Source organism: Macrobrachium rosenbergii, chromosome 24 (assembly GCF_040412425.1).
Source record: "Macrobrachium rosenbergii isolate ZJJX-2024 chromosome 24, ASM4041242v1, whole genome shotgun sequence".
NCBI classification, from domain to species: Eukaryota; Metazoa; Arthropoda; class Malacostraca; order Decapoda; family Palaemonidae; genus Macrobrachium; species Macrobrachium rosenbergii.
Window position 1 is genome coordinate 28369133 of NC_089764.1, and position 14929 is coordinate 28384061.

A 14929-nucleotide genomic window follows, 5' to 3' on the forward strand; every position below is an offset into this window, starting at 1 on the left:
ATTTTTACAGAGCATACTCGCTTGTATTCTAAAAACTTACCCTCATTTTTAGATATGAGTGCTGAGATGGCTGTGAATTCGTACGACATTGTCAGTACTTTCCAAGCGATGGGGATGATGAAGTACTGGAAAGGCAAGCACATTCTACTGAAGAGACAGGTAAGGAGAACGTTTCACGTTGCATTCAGTATTTATGTTTTGAAAATTGCTGCTGTGGGTGGTATGTAATAGTATGTAACACTCGTTACAAAAATTCTTTTAAGTTGTCCATCCACAGGATCTTAATGGCCACAGGGACAATATTTGATGCTTTAACCATTCACTAAGTATAAGCAGTACAGGCAGTCCCTGGTTTATGGGGGTGTTCTGTTCCCGGTGGCGCGCTGTAACCCGGGTACGGCAGTGTAAAACCGCTTACGGCGCTGTAAAATCAGGTTAATGGCACCATAAGCCAAGCACCATAAAGTCGGAATGCCGTAACCCGGGGACTGCCTGTATTCTGTTTCAGCAGACTCGGGTAAACACCCAACTTTATTTTCTTGTAAGAAAAATTGCTGCTGGTATTTTTTGTTTTCGTGAACAGTTCAATTTTATAATATCTTAGAACATGTGACTATCGGTTGGGAAAGCAAACATCATCATACATTTAAACTTTGATTTCATTTTTTTTTTTTTTTACGTTTAAGGTCAAATAATGAGGATAGAAATTAAAGCCCATGAAATTCTAACTGCTGCCAACAGTAACCAAATCTTTTTACTATATGGTAACTAGTTAATAAATCCTGATGAAACAACTTACTTCATAAATTTCAGTGAAAAGAATGGAATACCCTGCAAGAACTCATTACAAAATATGCTACAGACAGGGTAGTTTTGTTAGTTCAGAAACATTGAAGATTGAAAAATGGGAATAGGAAGCCAAAGAAATTTACTTTTTGTGATATCACAGTACAGTAATCCTTCAATTATCTGGATCACCTTTATCCACAACCTGACATTATCCAACACACCCAGAAAAGGGATCAAGGCACCAAAGATATACGAATATATAAATTTAAAAATATTTTAAAAAACTGCCTTCCTATGGTTGGCAATGCTGTGTGGCCTCAAGAAAATGTTGGTAACACTGTTGATGCTTCGACTGACCAGGAAAAATTTTGGGGGGTTGGGTGAGGCCTCGAGAAGTTTCCAAGGTGGGGGCCGGTCAGATGTTGTGGTGCCATTGGAGGGAAGGAGCAGTAAGGCTGGGGAGAGGAAGGCTCAGAGGTGTTGTTTTGGAAGGTGGCTGGAGCTGGGGACCAGTTTCTGTGGCTGGCAGGGGGTGGGGATGCAGTGTTGGATGGGTGAAGAGGGCTGCGTAGACCTTACTTGATAGAGCTTGTTTGGTTTTGTGTTTTTATTTGTATGATGTAGTAATTCACATTTTATTAAAGGTTATGAACAGTGCTGAGAGAGAGAGAGAGAGAGAGAACAAGAACCAAGGTACGTTTACATCAAAGTCTAAGTACAGTAACATACACACTCCTTCACTTTTTATTTATATTTTTTTGCTGTAGAATTATCATTTATATTTTTACTGTATTTTCTCATTTTTTATTCTTTCAAACCAAAAGATAAATGCAACTATGTCCATTAGGTATGAGAGAGAGAGAGAGAGAGAGAGAGAGAGAGAGAGAGAGAGAGAGAGAGAGAGAGAGAGAGAGAGAGAGAGAGAAACAGCGAAGATGAAATATCAAGTGATAAAATATTCTCTTGTGTACTGTTATAATACATGTGATGATCATACTTCGAATCAACTAAACTTGTTATGAAATATGGTATATACAGTAAACCAAGCATAGCAAAAAAAAGAAGAAAAATGGCAACACGTACTTACCCACTAATTCCTTTGCGTGAGTAAACTCGCTACAGCCTACTTGGTTTTGTCATGCCTACATATGAAATTTGTATTTTAAATATTTTTACAGTGATTAGAAATTATATGAACAGTGGTAAAGTATTTTCTTTTGTACTGTTATGATATGAGTGATAATGCTTAAAGTCAACTGAACTTGTAATGAAGGTGCGGTACATTAAATCGATCAAAGCAAAAAAAAAATGGCAATACGTATGTACACACGAATTCCATGGCGTGGGAAAAATAAAATTTCTACAACCTGTTTGGTTTTGTGATGTGTACATGTGAAATTCGGATTTTAAATATTGTCACGGTAATTACAAGTGGAACTTAACAGTGATAAAATATTCTCTTGTGTACCGTTATAATATGTGTGGTAATCATGCTTAGAGTCAACTAAATTTGTAATGAAATTTGGTACAGTAAATCAGGCAAAGCAAAAAATATAACAACATGTACGTACATATGCACACACTCATTCGTTGGTGTCGTTAACTTCCTGGAGTTTATTTAGTTGTTTTTATGTTTATGGTACAGTAATTGATGTTTCATTAAAGATTATGTATAGTACTGGTATATGAGAAAGAGAGAGAGAGAGAGAACTGAGGTATGTGTACATTAAAGCCTAATACAGTAACACACACACTCCTACACTATTTTGTTTGTATTTTATGCTACAGTATTCTCGTAAATATTTTTACTGTATTTTTTATTTTTTTTTTTTTTTTTTTAGTTACAAACCAAAAGATAAATGCAGTCGTGAGTAGGGTATGTATATATGCACACACTCACTCCATGACGTCAGTGAACTTGGTAAAGCCTGTTTGGTTTCGTCTTGCCTTACATGTGAAATTCGCATTTCAAATATTTTTACAGTGATTAGAGATGAAATATCAACAGTTATAAAGTATTCTCTTATGTACTGTTATAATATATGTGATAATCATACTCAGTCAACTAAGCTTGTAATAAGAACAGTACAGCAAATCAAGCAAAGAAAAAAAATGGTAATGTATGTACGTATGCACATACTCATTCGATGGTGTCGTAAGCTTCCCAGAGTCTTAGTTTTGTGTTTTTATGTTTATGGTACAGTAATTCTTATTTCATTAAAGGATAAGTACAGTACTAAGAGAAAGAAAGAGAGAGCGGGGGGGGAACTGAAGTTTGTTTCCATCGGTAAACAAACGAATCAGGAAACAGCTGTTTTGCGATTTTGAGGGATTTTCCTTTAACATAAAGTATGTTAGTTTACCTTTGTATACCCATTTTACATTTAATAATGTACAAAAATAAAAATAAAATAACTCCATTAATACTTTTGTTTCTTTAAGCAGCTAAAAAATTACTTTCCTAATTCTTTTGGTAGTAGGCCCTATCAGCTGATTCTGAGAACGTAAACATTACAAATGGCAGGACAGTCTTTTTTTTTTATACGCATTACGATGATAATATCAGTATAATAATACAGCATAAATGGATTCTGTAAATAAAATAACACTTTCATTACCATTACCTTTTAAATACAGCTGTAATAGCTTATTTGACTTTTACAAATGGATACTATTAGTTAAACATCTGGGCTAGCCGAGGTCCATAGTTCACACATAGCCTACAAATTTTTATTTCGTGTATGGTAATACAATATGGTAACAAGTGATAAGGAAGTTGCTGTATAAAAGTACATTGACGGTCATAAAACCATGGTAGGCTGTAGGTAAAAATAAGTATGCAGTGTATTTTGTTATAGATATTGGGAAAAAGGTAGATAATTGCCTTTTGCATAAAGTTTTCAGTGTAAAGTGGTGTTGGTTGTTGTTTATAAGCATACTGAGTGTTTCCAGTTACATGTGGTATTGACAAGGTTAGTTGAGGAAGGTTACCCCTGGATTTTCTTACTCGCCCTTATTCAGATTTTGCCATTATCCAGTGGACCCTTGGCTCTATTAATTTGGATAATTGAAGGATTACCGTAATTGAATTATATTTACCCGTTTTGTAATTATAGCTATCATGATGATAAAAATTTGCATTGGTGTTTTAGTATTCTTTACAGTTTCAGGTCATCAGAAAATTCATGGATAAGGAAAAAACTTTAGCTCATTTTATATGTACCTGTAACACGGCACCAAAAACAGTATATCATGAAATTAGCTATAAATGACACTTGAAATCAAAACACAATTTTCAATTTGCAGTGATGGGTATTCAGTTTCAGCACATAAAGGATGTTACTATGTTGGATTTCATAGTTGCATAACATAGAGTGCATAAGCATCCTTGGAAATGATGAATGGGAAATAAAATGTTTGTTGCAGAGTAATTGTGTTGCCGTTGCTCACATGCGGCCTGATTGGATGGATTCTCTAGGACAATGCTGCATGGCAAAAATTCTTGCATTTGCTTTAGATATGAAGCTTGTTCTTTATTGTATTAGTAAATATAATGAATTTCACGAGTTAAGTGAGAATCGTCTAAACTTGTCCCGTATATTCTTGTAGATTTAAAAATATAAGTGATATATCTTTGGTTTACCTTTTGATATGAATTATATTGAGTTCATTAAGTGCCTTTCCCCTATAGGGGGTAGTGTGTCAATGCACCTCATGCTGTGCACTGTAGGCAGTGCTTAAGGTTCTTTGCAGCATTCTTTCGGCACCTAGCTGCAACCCCTTTCGTTACTTTTGCTGCACTTCACTTCATACACTCTGTCTTCCATCTTACTTTCCACCTTCTCTTAACAGTTGCCTCAACATTATTTTACAGCGCTGAATGACTTAATAGATCACAGCACTTGGTCTTAGCACTAAATTTTTTTTTCCAGTTCCAATTAAGCGCATTTCTGTATACATAATTGTAAATTCAACAGGACTTACTGGAAGAATTCCTTGAACGTCAAAAACGCCGGCGAGCCGACTACAAGGAGATCGATCCGAAGTGTCTGAATTGGCGTCCTTACGTCCCGCCGCCTCCGTCGGAAGAACCACAAACCAATGCAAATAAAAACAAAGCAAACAAAGCTGCCGCTGACAGGAAGAAGGCTCAAGCGGCAGCAGCATCGCAATAGCACTGGGACTGGAGAATTTATTTGTGCCATGTACACACAGTTCTCTATCTTTATTTCATTCTCACAACGGGGGAGTTAGAATTGATCGAGTGTGCCCTACAATATTTGTAGCAACAATGCCCTTCATTTTAGCGGCCCAGCGATCCCGTCCGTTCCCCCTGTACACTGCCCTGCCGTGCTCAAAAACTTTTCTTCTCTTTATATTTGGTGTGCAGAATCTACTGTCGTTGTTTTATTGCTGGGCTACCAATTGAGAGACGTACCTAGATTTGATACTCATACTTTTATTGTTGTTGAAAATCTGCAAAGGAAAAAATTTATAACTTTCAGGAGAAATTTTTTAAGTTTAAATATACGCCTGAAAGGAAAGGCTAGTGTGTGGAAGAGTTTTATTTTCTGGATGCAGTGAGTCCGTTGTGTATCAAACACTTTCGAGTACCTGAAATGTTGACTTGCAGTTGTCCCTGTGCTGTGTTGTATACTTGTTAATGTAGTATTTACTATGTGTCACATACATTGTCAGTGATCTAAGGAATAAGAATCAGGGATGCAATGTCAGGTTTAAGGGGTCAATAATGAAAATCCAAAACCTCTTGCCTGCATCGTCCGTTAAACCCCTCCTTAAGAAGAGTTCAGTTCGATTACTAATGTGAAATGTCTTGTTTTAGGCAAGAAAATAGCATATTTTTTACATGAAATCATATTATTTTACAAAAAGAAATAAAGTTTTTGGTTTTTATTTACCCGTGAATACCATAACTTGTTACTTATTATCAGGTTGTCATTAAAATTTTTAATGTTTTTCTTTTGTTTTATTTACTTTTTAAAGGAAACAGTGACAAAACTTGTGTTTAGACTTTGGTAACCATCAAGATTCAAAAGTCTCTGAAATATTGATGTGGAGGAAGACATTTTGAAAATAATTCTCAAACTTATGCATTAGTAAATGTATATAACAAAATTGTCCGGTATTTACCTGGAATAGTGAGACACGGAATTTTTGAATTCAATTGAAATATATTTCTCAAGTTTTGTAATGTTAGGCATATTTACAATGATTTATATTAATGTACTGTACAGATCTGTAAATGTGTTGAAATTTATGCTAATTTTTTTCCAGATTTTATGATACATTGTACAAACGTATTGAAGCCAATGTTTTGCTTTTTCTCAATAAAGACATATTTTTAGAATAAACAGTTTTTTGTTAATTTCCTGTGTGGTTTATGATTTACCAGTTTCATGATTATACAATTTCTGTTGAAGTCGGTGTCATTATTTTCAGAGGCTACCTTTTTATTTACTGTAGACCTTGAATTAGTCTGCACTTCTTCATCCCCGTAGGCATTACTTAAGGTTCTTTGCAGTGTCCCATCGTCTCCTAACTGCAACCCCTTCCATTCCTTGTAGTGTACCTCCATTCATGTTCTCTTTCTTCCATCTTACTTTGCACCCTCTCCTAACAATTGTTTCATGGTGCAACTGTAAGGTTTTCTTCTTGTTACACCTTTAGAACCTTTTTATTCTCAGTGTCCCTTTCAGCACTAAGTGACCTTATAGGTCCCAGTGCTTGGCCTTTGGCCTAAGCTCAGTACTCCATTCCATTCCATCCTACAACAATTACAGTGACCATGTAATGAAGGGGATATTTAGGGGACTTTTTGCTTCAGTGATGGTCATATCAGTTTCAAACCATAAATGAGGTCATGACAAATTCATGTGGCATGAATCACTTCTAAAGTTCAATCCGACTTCTTAATACAAGGAATTTACACTAGGAGATAGTACTGGAACTAGGAATATGGTGGGTAATGTTGTGACTTATTTAAATCCAAGTTGTATCTTCAGAATGTAAGACATTATTTAGATAATAGTAATGTTAACTTAAAGGGAAATGATATGCCTTAAAACATAGACTTGGAATTGAGAGAACTATGTTTTACAGGAGCATACTTCATTGGTTATTAAGTACATGGAATTGTTCTCAGAAGATTTCTATGCTAATCTTAGAGAATACAATCATGAAATGGCATTATTATATTTATTAACAAACGTGATTTTTAAAAACAAAATGATTCCTTTTTGCACATACCTATTTTCCCGTCCTCGTGAATCCTGGACACTTCATTCATGAATATCAGTAGATCAGTTGCTGTAATGAGTACTGTTGGGAGGCAGGACATCACATAAATGATGGGTATATCATGCACCTAGAAAAATTAAATTGATTTGTTGTACAAATCCATCTTTCGTAATTGCCTGGGCAACTCAGTTGACACATTGCTGCCCTGTCAGGAATGGAAGGTAAAGCAGATTCGACACTTCTTTCCAGCAAAATTATATTAGCTAAAGGCTGTGTGAATGCTCCTGGCATGATTAAGACGGTACTCTGGTGACCCTGTTGGGTGGTAGTGCTGTCAGTTAACCTCATGCAATGCACTATAAGCATTACTCAGGTTCTGTACAGCATCCCCTTGGCCCCAAGATGCAACCCCTTCCATTAATTTTACTCTACCTTGTTGATATCCTCTTTCCTCCATCTTACTTTTCACCCTCTCCTAGAGTTGTTTCATAGTGCAACTACGAGGCTTTTCTCCAGTTACACCGTTAAATTCTTTTTAACTTCCAGTTTCCCCTTTCAGCACTGACTGACCACGTAGGTCCCAGCACTTGGCCACTGGCCTAAATTTTATATTCCATTCCATTCCAACACTGATTAGGCCAATGGGACCATGTTAGAGGAACTCAACTACCATCAGCGAGTACTGGTACTTCTTACACTTCACAGCTTCAAGGAAAACCAGTTCCTAGAGGTTAAAGAGTACCTGTTGAGGGTCCCCACACTGTGATGATGCTCTCTTAGGAAAGTAAGTACTCTGTTTCCTATGGGCAATCAGATTGCTTCAACATCTGACTCAGGTAGGTATAGATTCATTGAAGGTCAGTGAGTCTGTCATGATAGGATGGATCATCTGCCATGTGATCTAAGGGATGGCCAAGATGAATTGATCACCAGTGCAACAGTATGGCCTTTGTGAAGAAACATAGATCAGAGGAATATTTCTATGATATTTTGGCCTCTGTCATGAGAGTAATAAGTTTTAGAGGGGATATCATCCTCTTAAATTTGATCTTTGGGAAGCATTTAAGAAAGTATATAAATCAATTATAAAACTTTTAAGAAAGAAGAACCTTCATAGTAGTGTAATAACAGAAAGTTATTAACAGTGATAGTAATAATGAATAATATCAAGCAGAACAGAGTAGCAACATAAAGTCATTTAATAAATATATATAAACAGTCAAACCTTGGTTTTCGTGTGCCCTAGTTTTCATACGATTCTGTTTTCGTAGACTTTTTTCGTTGAAATTTTGTCCCAGTTTTTGTACATCTGCTCAGTTATCGTACAGTTGAAAATGGTCTATACCAAACTCATATGCCTGACCACATGACTTGGCCACTCATTCCCAGGAATCAAGTGCCCACACAAAGTATCCCATGCGTTCATTACCCAGTCTGCCTTTGTTTCTCGTTGAGTGAGCATCACCCCGCACATTCATCAGAAACATTTCATAATAATCCATTGTTTTTGTGCTTTTTAATTGAGTGCAACTGCTAAATAAGCCACCATGGGTCCAAATAAAGTTCCGAGTGTCAACCCTTCAATAAAGAAGTGAGAAACACAATTGAATTCAAGAAAGAACTTGTAGCAAAGTATGAAAGTGGTGTATGCGTGGCCAATGTCTCCAGGATGTATGGGATTCCCCTACCAAACAATAACCTCTCCTCCTCCCTCTCCCCTCCTTGCCTTCTTCCATACACCAACAAGAGTCTTCAATAAAGGCAAAAAGTGATGTTAAATGTTCATTTATCCATTTCATTAGTCATTTATATTTATTTCTCATTGTATTCTGTATGTAAAACTATAGTTATTCTTTATAAAATGTCGTTTTTGTTAATATTTTTGGGTGTCTGGAATGAACTAATGGGATTTTCATTATTTCTTGTGGGTATTATTGCTTCAGTTTTCGTATGACTTGGTTTTCGTCAGACTTTCTGGAATGGGTTACGACAAAACTGAAGTTCTACTGTATGTGTATATATATATATATAAACTGATATATTCTATATATATATATATATATATATATATATATATATATATATATATATATATATATATATATATATATATATATATATATATATATATATATATATATATATATATATATATATATATATATATATATATATATATATATATTTGGTCTTACAGCTCTCAGATGGTAATTAGGGATGAAGTTGCTAGGCCCAATCCTTTTCCTTGTCTCCGATACCCATTCACAGGTAGGTTGACTTATGGGACCATACCAAGATTGAACCACAGGCCCTGCAAATGTGAGCCCAGTGGTCTGAAGAGTAAAGAGGTTGCCATAAGCAGGAGGATGGATTGGAGTGTTTTGAGATGGCTCAGTCATGTGGGAAGAAGAGAAGCACTAGATAGTGTTGGATAGAGTGACAGGGGTATTGGGAAGGATGGGTCCTAATTTCTAGGAAATGTGAGAGTTCATTAGGGAAGAGGAGAATGGAACCCATGTATTTAGGAGTCTGTCTCCTACGCTCAGCTTATGCACCTTCCCTGCTGATGGATGAAGGGGCTAACTGTGTGAAGTCTAAGGTCACGAGGAAGATGAAACAATGGAAGGCGAGATCTTTAGCTTTAATACTACCCTCGTGGATACATAGATACTCTGTTAGTTTTTTGTATAAGGTTTTAATTCCAGTAATAAGAAATATAAGCTTTATTTCTTGCAATAATCTCTGATCTATTTACCTCTAAGTATATAGGTGCATATATATATATATATATATATATATATATATATATATATATATATATATATATATATATATATATGTATGTATGTATGTATGTATATAATATATAATGTGTGTACTTATTTACCGTGACCGCGGCATTTACTTCTTAATTGTTGTTTTTCCCCTCCACCCCTATATGTTTTATGACAGGGACTAATTTAAAAATAATTTAACCCTTGTTAACCATAAGAAAGCTGTTTGCTCGCGAAGGAGAGGCGTGATCGGTCGGAATTCCCATACTGGCCAGTGGAAAACTCAACCTTAAGGTTCCTCCGTCCATCGCCTCTTGCTTACCGCCGTGATGGAAGATTTGACAGCTATGGCTGGCAGGAAGATGGCAGCTTCCGGTCATTAGCTCCAACCGTGGCACTAAAACACCTGATTAGACTATTTGTTAGTTAAGCCGAGGTATCACACGCCCGCTTCTTCCGACGACGTAAGGGTCGTTTTCATTTCACCTGTCCAAGGAGGGTGATGGCCCCCTTCCTGCGAGGGAAAAGAGTAGCACGTACAGAGCCGATGGGTTTAATCGTATATAGGAATGTTTAATAGTGATATTCTGTGGATAAGTGATTTACTGTTCCTTCTGTATTAGTGACCAGTAGTGCAGACGATGTTTATTTTTGTCTGGCAATCTGCAGATGGATTTGAAACTTCTAAATAGGTTCAATATGTATAGATAGCATTCGATCCTAGTGTATTTTTCTCCCTAGAAAACTTTACACTTGAAAATTTTTCAGGGTTACGTCTATAAGAATATTTAACAACGATAATCTACGTGTAATTGACCTGTTGGTTTATTGGGAAGAATGACCAGTAGTACAGAAGATTATTCCTTTTTTGCGTTCTGCAAATGGATTTTAGTTCCTTAATAGGTTTAAGAAATATAAATAGGATTCGATCCCAGTACACTTTCCTCCGTAGAAAACTTTACGCTTATAATTTGTTAGGGTTACGTCTATAAGAATGTTTAACAGTTACAGTCCATGGGTCATTGACTAATTGTTCCTTTGGGAATAAAGACGAACAGTACAAACGATGTTTACTTTTGTTTGGCAGTCTGCAAATGGATTTCAGCTTCTAAATAGTTTCAAGATTTATAGACCGGATTCGATATAGTATATTTTCCTTCCTAGAAAACTTTACACTTAAAATTCAAATGGGGTTTTCCTTCTGAACAGGTTCAAGATGTGTAGATAGGATTCGATATAGTACTTTTCTGAATAGGTTCAAGATCTGTAAACTTTCAGTAAACTTTTCTTCCTACTTTATTAATCAAATGGTTTTAAGCTTCTAAATAGGTTCAAGATAAGATAGGATTTGATAAACAGGGTTCTTAAAACTTTATCTATAATTCTAAGTAGATTCAGTTTCTTCTTCCCAGAAAACTTTGCACTTATAATTCAAATGGATTTTGGGAACAGGTTCAAGGTATGTAGACAGGACTCGTTCCTATCATATTTTTGTCCATATAAACTTTATACTGTTAATTTTCTGGGTTAGCAGCTGCTATAAACGATGACGCAATGGTGAGGGTGGGTCTATTCCATCCCAAATAAAAGTGATCTGGTATATATGAGCTGAAATAGATTTCTGTAGTTCTTTGTTCTTTGTTGGATAGAAGGTTCAGTGGTAGCTTGGCTGTTAAAAGGCCGTTGGGGTTTGAATCCCATCACGTAAGTTTTCTTTATTCAGTTCCCACCTGGATTCAAATCGTTTAGTGATAGATGTAAACCAGAAGTGAGGATTTTGAGATCTCAAGAGTTCACTGTAGATATTAAAAGAACACATATACTCACTCTCTCTCTCTCTCTCTCTCTCTCTCTCTCTCTCTCTCTCTCTCTCTCTCTCTCTCTCTCTCTCTCTATATATATATATATATATATATATATATATATATATATATATATATATATATATATATATATATATATATATATATATATATATATATATATATATATACATATATATACAGTATATATATATATATGTGTGTTTGTGTGTGTATGTGTCTGTCTGTTCAGATACGGAACAGCAGCTCCACTGGGATGAGCTGGGATGTGATAAGTACAGTTGACAGTCAGGCTATCTATCAACTATGAAACTCGAAGCGTCCAATGGATGCCTTCATTAGCACTGATGAAAACTCCGTCACCGCGATGACACTCGATGCGACTCCATCAGTCATTAATGAAATGGCAACTTGGAGAGGGAAATATTTAATTACAGAAACGAATACTTATTTTCTGCAGCTCTACGAGCGTCCGCAGGTCGAAGTGAGGTTGTAAGAGTGTGTGTTTGCAATGGCCGGACTTTCCTTGTTGAAACACTTTGTTCATGGTAATGTGAAACTGATCAGAAGAGAGCTACTTATTATTATTATTATTATTATTATTATTATTATTATTATTATTATTATTATTATTATTATTATTATTATTATTATTAATCAGAAGATGAACCATATTCTTATGGAACAAGCCCACTGACTTGAAATTCAGGCTTCCAAAGAACATTGTATTCGTGAGAAAGAAGTAACAGAAGGACGTGGTCAGTTAATAGAAAAAAAATGAATGAACAAATTAATTAAATGATAGATAAAGATGTATTTAGATTATTAAAATACAAGGAGAGTTGTTCCACAGTCCAGCGGTGTGAGGAATAAAGTACCTCTGGAACTGAGAAGTTTGACAGCTAGGCACATTAATGATGTGACTTGAGGACAAATAGATGCTAGGCACATTAATGATGTGACTTGAGGACAAATATGATGTTAGGCACATTAATGATGTGACTTTGGACAGATAGATGCTAGGCACATTAATGATGTGACTTGAGAACAAATAGATTCTAGGCACATTAATGATGTGACTTGAGTACATATATGATGCCAGGCACATGCTGAGGACAAATATGATACTCGGCACATTAATGATGTGATTTGAGGACAAATAGATTCTAGGCACATTAATGATGTGACTTGAGGACAAATAGATGCTAGGCACATTAATGATGTGACTTGAGGATAAATTCTATGATGTTTTGAGGACAAATAGATGCTAGGCATTAATGATGTGTTTGACAAATAGATGCTAGTCAAGACAAATATGATGGTCTAGGCATTTATTAAACAATAATAACTTATAATGAATATAGAAGAAGGCTGTAGATTGAACGTAGCCTCTATATGTATATGATTAAATACTCAACAGTAACCCCGATAATGATAAGATACTGGACATAATGAGAAATATACCAGTATGAGAAATAAGACAGAGGATCATCATATTGAATATATATATATATAATATATATAAACACAAAATTGACATTTTTATATGAAAAGAATATTCTCAAAATAACATTTAAGGGATGTTAAGATTGTCGAGTTGAAATAAGAATTTTAATTTTGCTTAATGCAAACCTAAACATACAAGACCTAAAGAATGGAGAGAGAGTTTATTAACACAAATTGTTTATCAACAAAAATTTTTTTTTCTGAACAATATTCTCATCATAACTTTGAGATAAGAATAAATGTCCCTAAAGAATGAACTTAACACAAGAATGAATGTTCTTAAACAATGAGGAAAGAGAGAGAGTTTATTAACACAAAATTACTCTTTTTCTGAACAATATTGTCAACATAACTTCGAAATAAGAGGCTGAACAAGGTCCCTAACGAATGGAAAGCAAAGAGAGAATAGAGATAACTTTGAAATAAGAGGTGAACAGGTCCAACGTTTGGATAGGGTTTGCATAGGGGTCGGCCATTACGTCCAAATTAAGACGTTGAAATTACCCTTAAAGAGCTTAGGGGATTAAATGAATTCGACGCATACTTCCTTTTCCCTACAAACGTGGAAACGAGACTCGAAACTCGAGAGCCAAATTGCAAATTCCTTCTTTTTTCCAAGAGTTTCTTGTCTTTTAACTCTTGTACACAGGTTTTCTACGACTTGTGAATAACACCCAATAATATTTGCGTCTTACTGCATGCTTTGTTGTATATAGATATATTTAACAAACTCAAAGAACTTGACTCGATTCAATACCAAAGCAAGTTGTCTTGTATGCATGTCCAGAACGATTTCCGAGAGGCAATGGTGCTGCGTGAATGCTTAGGAGATATATAAGATTTTGTAGGTGAAGTCTGCATTTCTAATTATCTGTCGATTGGTAACGACGTGGAATATAATTGGTTCTTGTATTCTTGTTGTTGCCAGTGAATAGAATCATTGAACAGAACTGGAGGCTTCAGCCACGAAATCTTACATATTTCTTAAGCATTCACGTAGTACTACTTGCTCTTGGGACTGGTTCCTGACATGTACAAGACACTCAGCCTATTTTGTGTTGAATCGAGGCGAGTTCTTTGAGGTTATTAAATATACTTAGATACAGAACATGGAAGAAAATGTCCACACCTAAACATGAACATAAAAAGTGAGTAAAAACGATTCAGTAAATATTCCCATTGATATTGATGAATTGTCTTGTAACGCATCGTTTCAATGACAAAACACCCAAAGTAAATCAGTCCCCATAGGTTGATAGTGCCGTCAGTGCACCTCACGGGGTGCACTGTAGGCATTATTAAAAAGGGTTTTTGCAGCGTCCCTTCGGTCCCTAGCTGCAACCCCTATCATCCCTTTTACTGTACCTCCATTCATATTATCTTTCGTCCATCTTGTTACCCACCCTCTCCTAACAATTGTTCCATACTCTCTCTCTCTCTCTCTCTCTCTCTCTCTCTCTCTCTCTCTCTCTCTCTCTCTCTCTCTCGTGCAGCTGCGAGGTTTGCCCCCTGTTACACCTTTCAAACCTCCTTTGCTCTCAATTTCCCCTTCAGCGCTGAATGACCTTAGGCCTAAACTCTACATTCCATTCCATTCCCAAGTAAATCAGGTTATTGTAGCATCAGCTCTTTATTCAGAACCAGAGAAGCTAAACGAACCAAGAATGTCACTTTAAGCCGGATTAAGGCGAATTTTCAAGAAAACTGTCCTGTAAAATAAAACTATTGTGCCGCCTTTGTCTGTCCATCCGCACTTTCTTCTGTCCGAACTTTTCTGTC

The 14929-nt window shown here is 35.8% G+C and overlaps 1 protein-coding gene across 4 annotated transcripts in view; it reads left to right on the forward strand.

Annotated features, from left to right (window-relative positions):
* The window catches only part of chm (chameau), a 31673-nt gene extending 25512 nt beyond the window's left edge, over positions 1 to 6161 (forward strand). For all 4 annotated transcript variants that reach the window (XM_067126312.1, XM_067126314.1, XM_067126311.1 and 1 more), the window contains 2 exons: positions 53 to 159; positions 4767 to 6161. In XM_067126312.1, coding sequence (XP_066982413.1) covers positions 53 to 159; positions 4767 to 4964 — 305 coding nt within the window. In that variant the 3' untranslated portion in view covers positions 4965 to 6161. The remainder of the gene's footprint in view (positions 1 to 52; positions 160 to 4766) is intronic.
* Positions 6162 to 14929: the final 8768 nt, after the last annotated feature.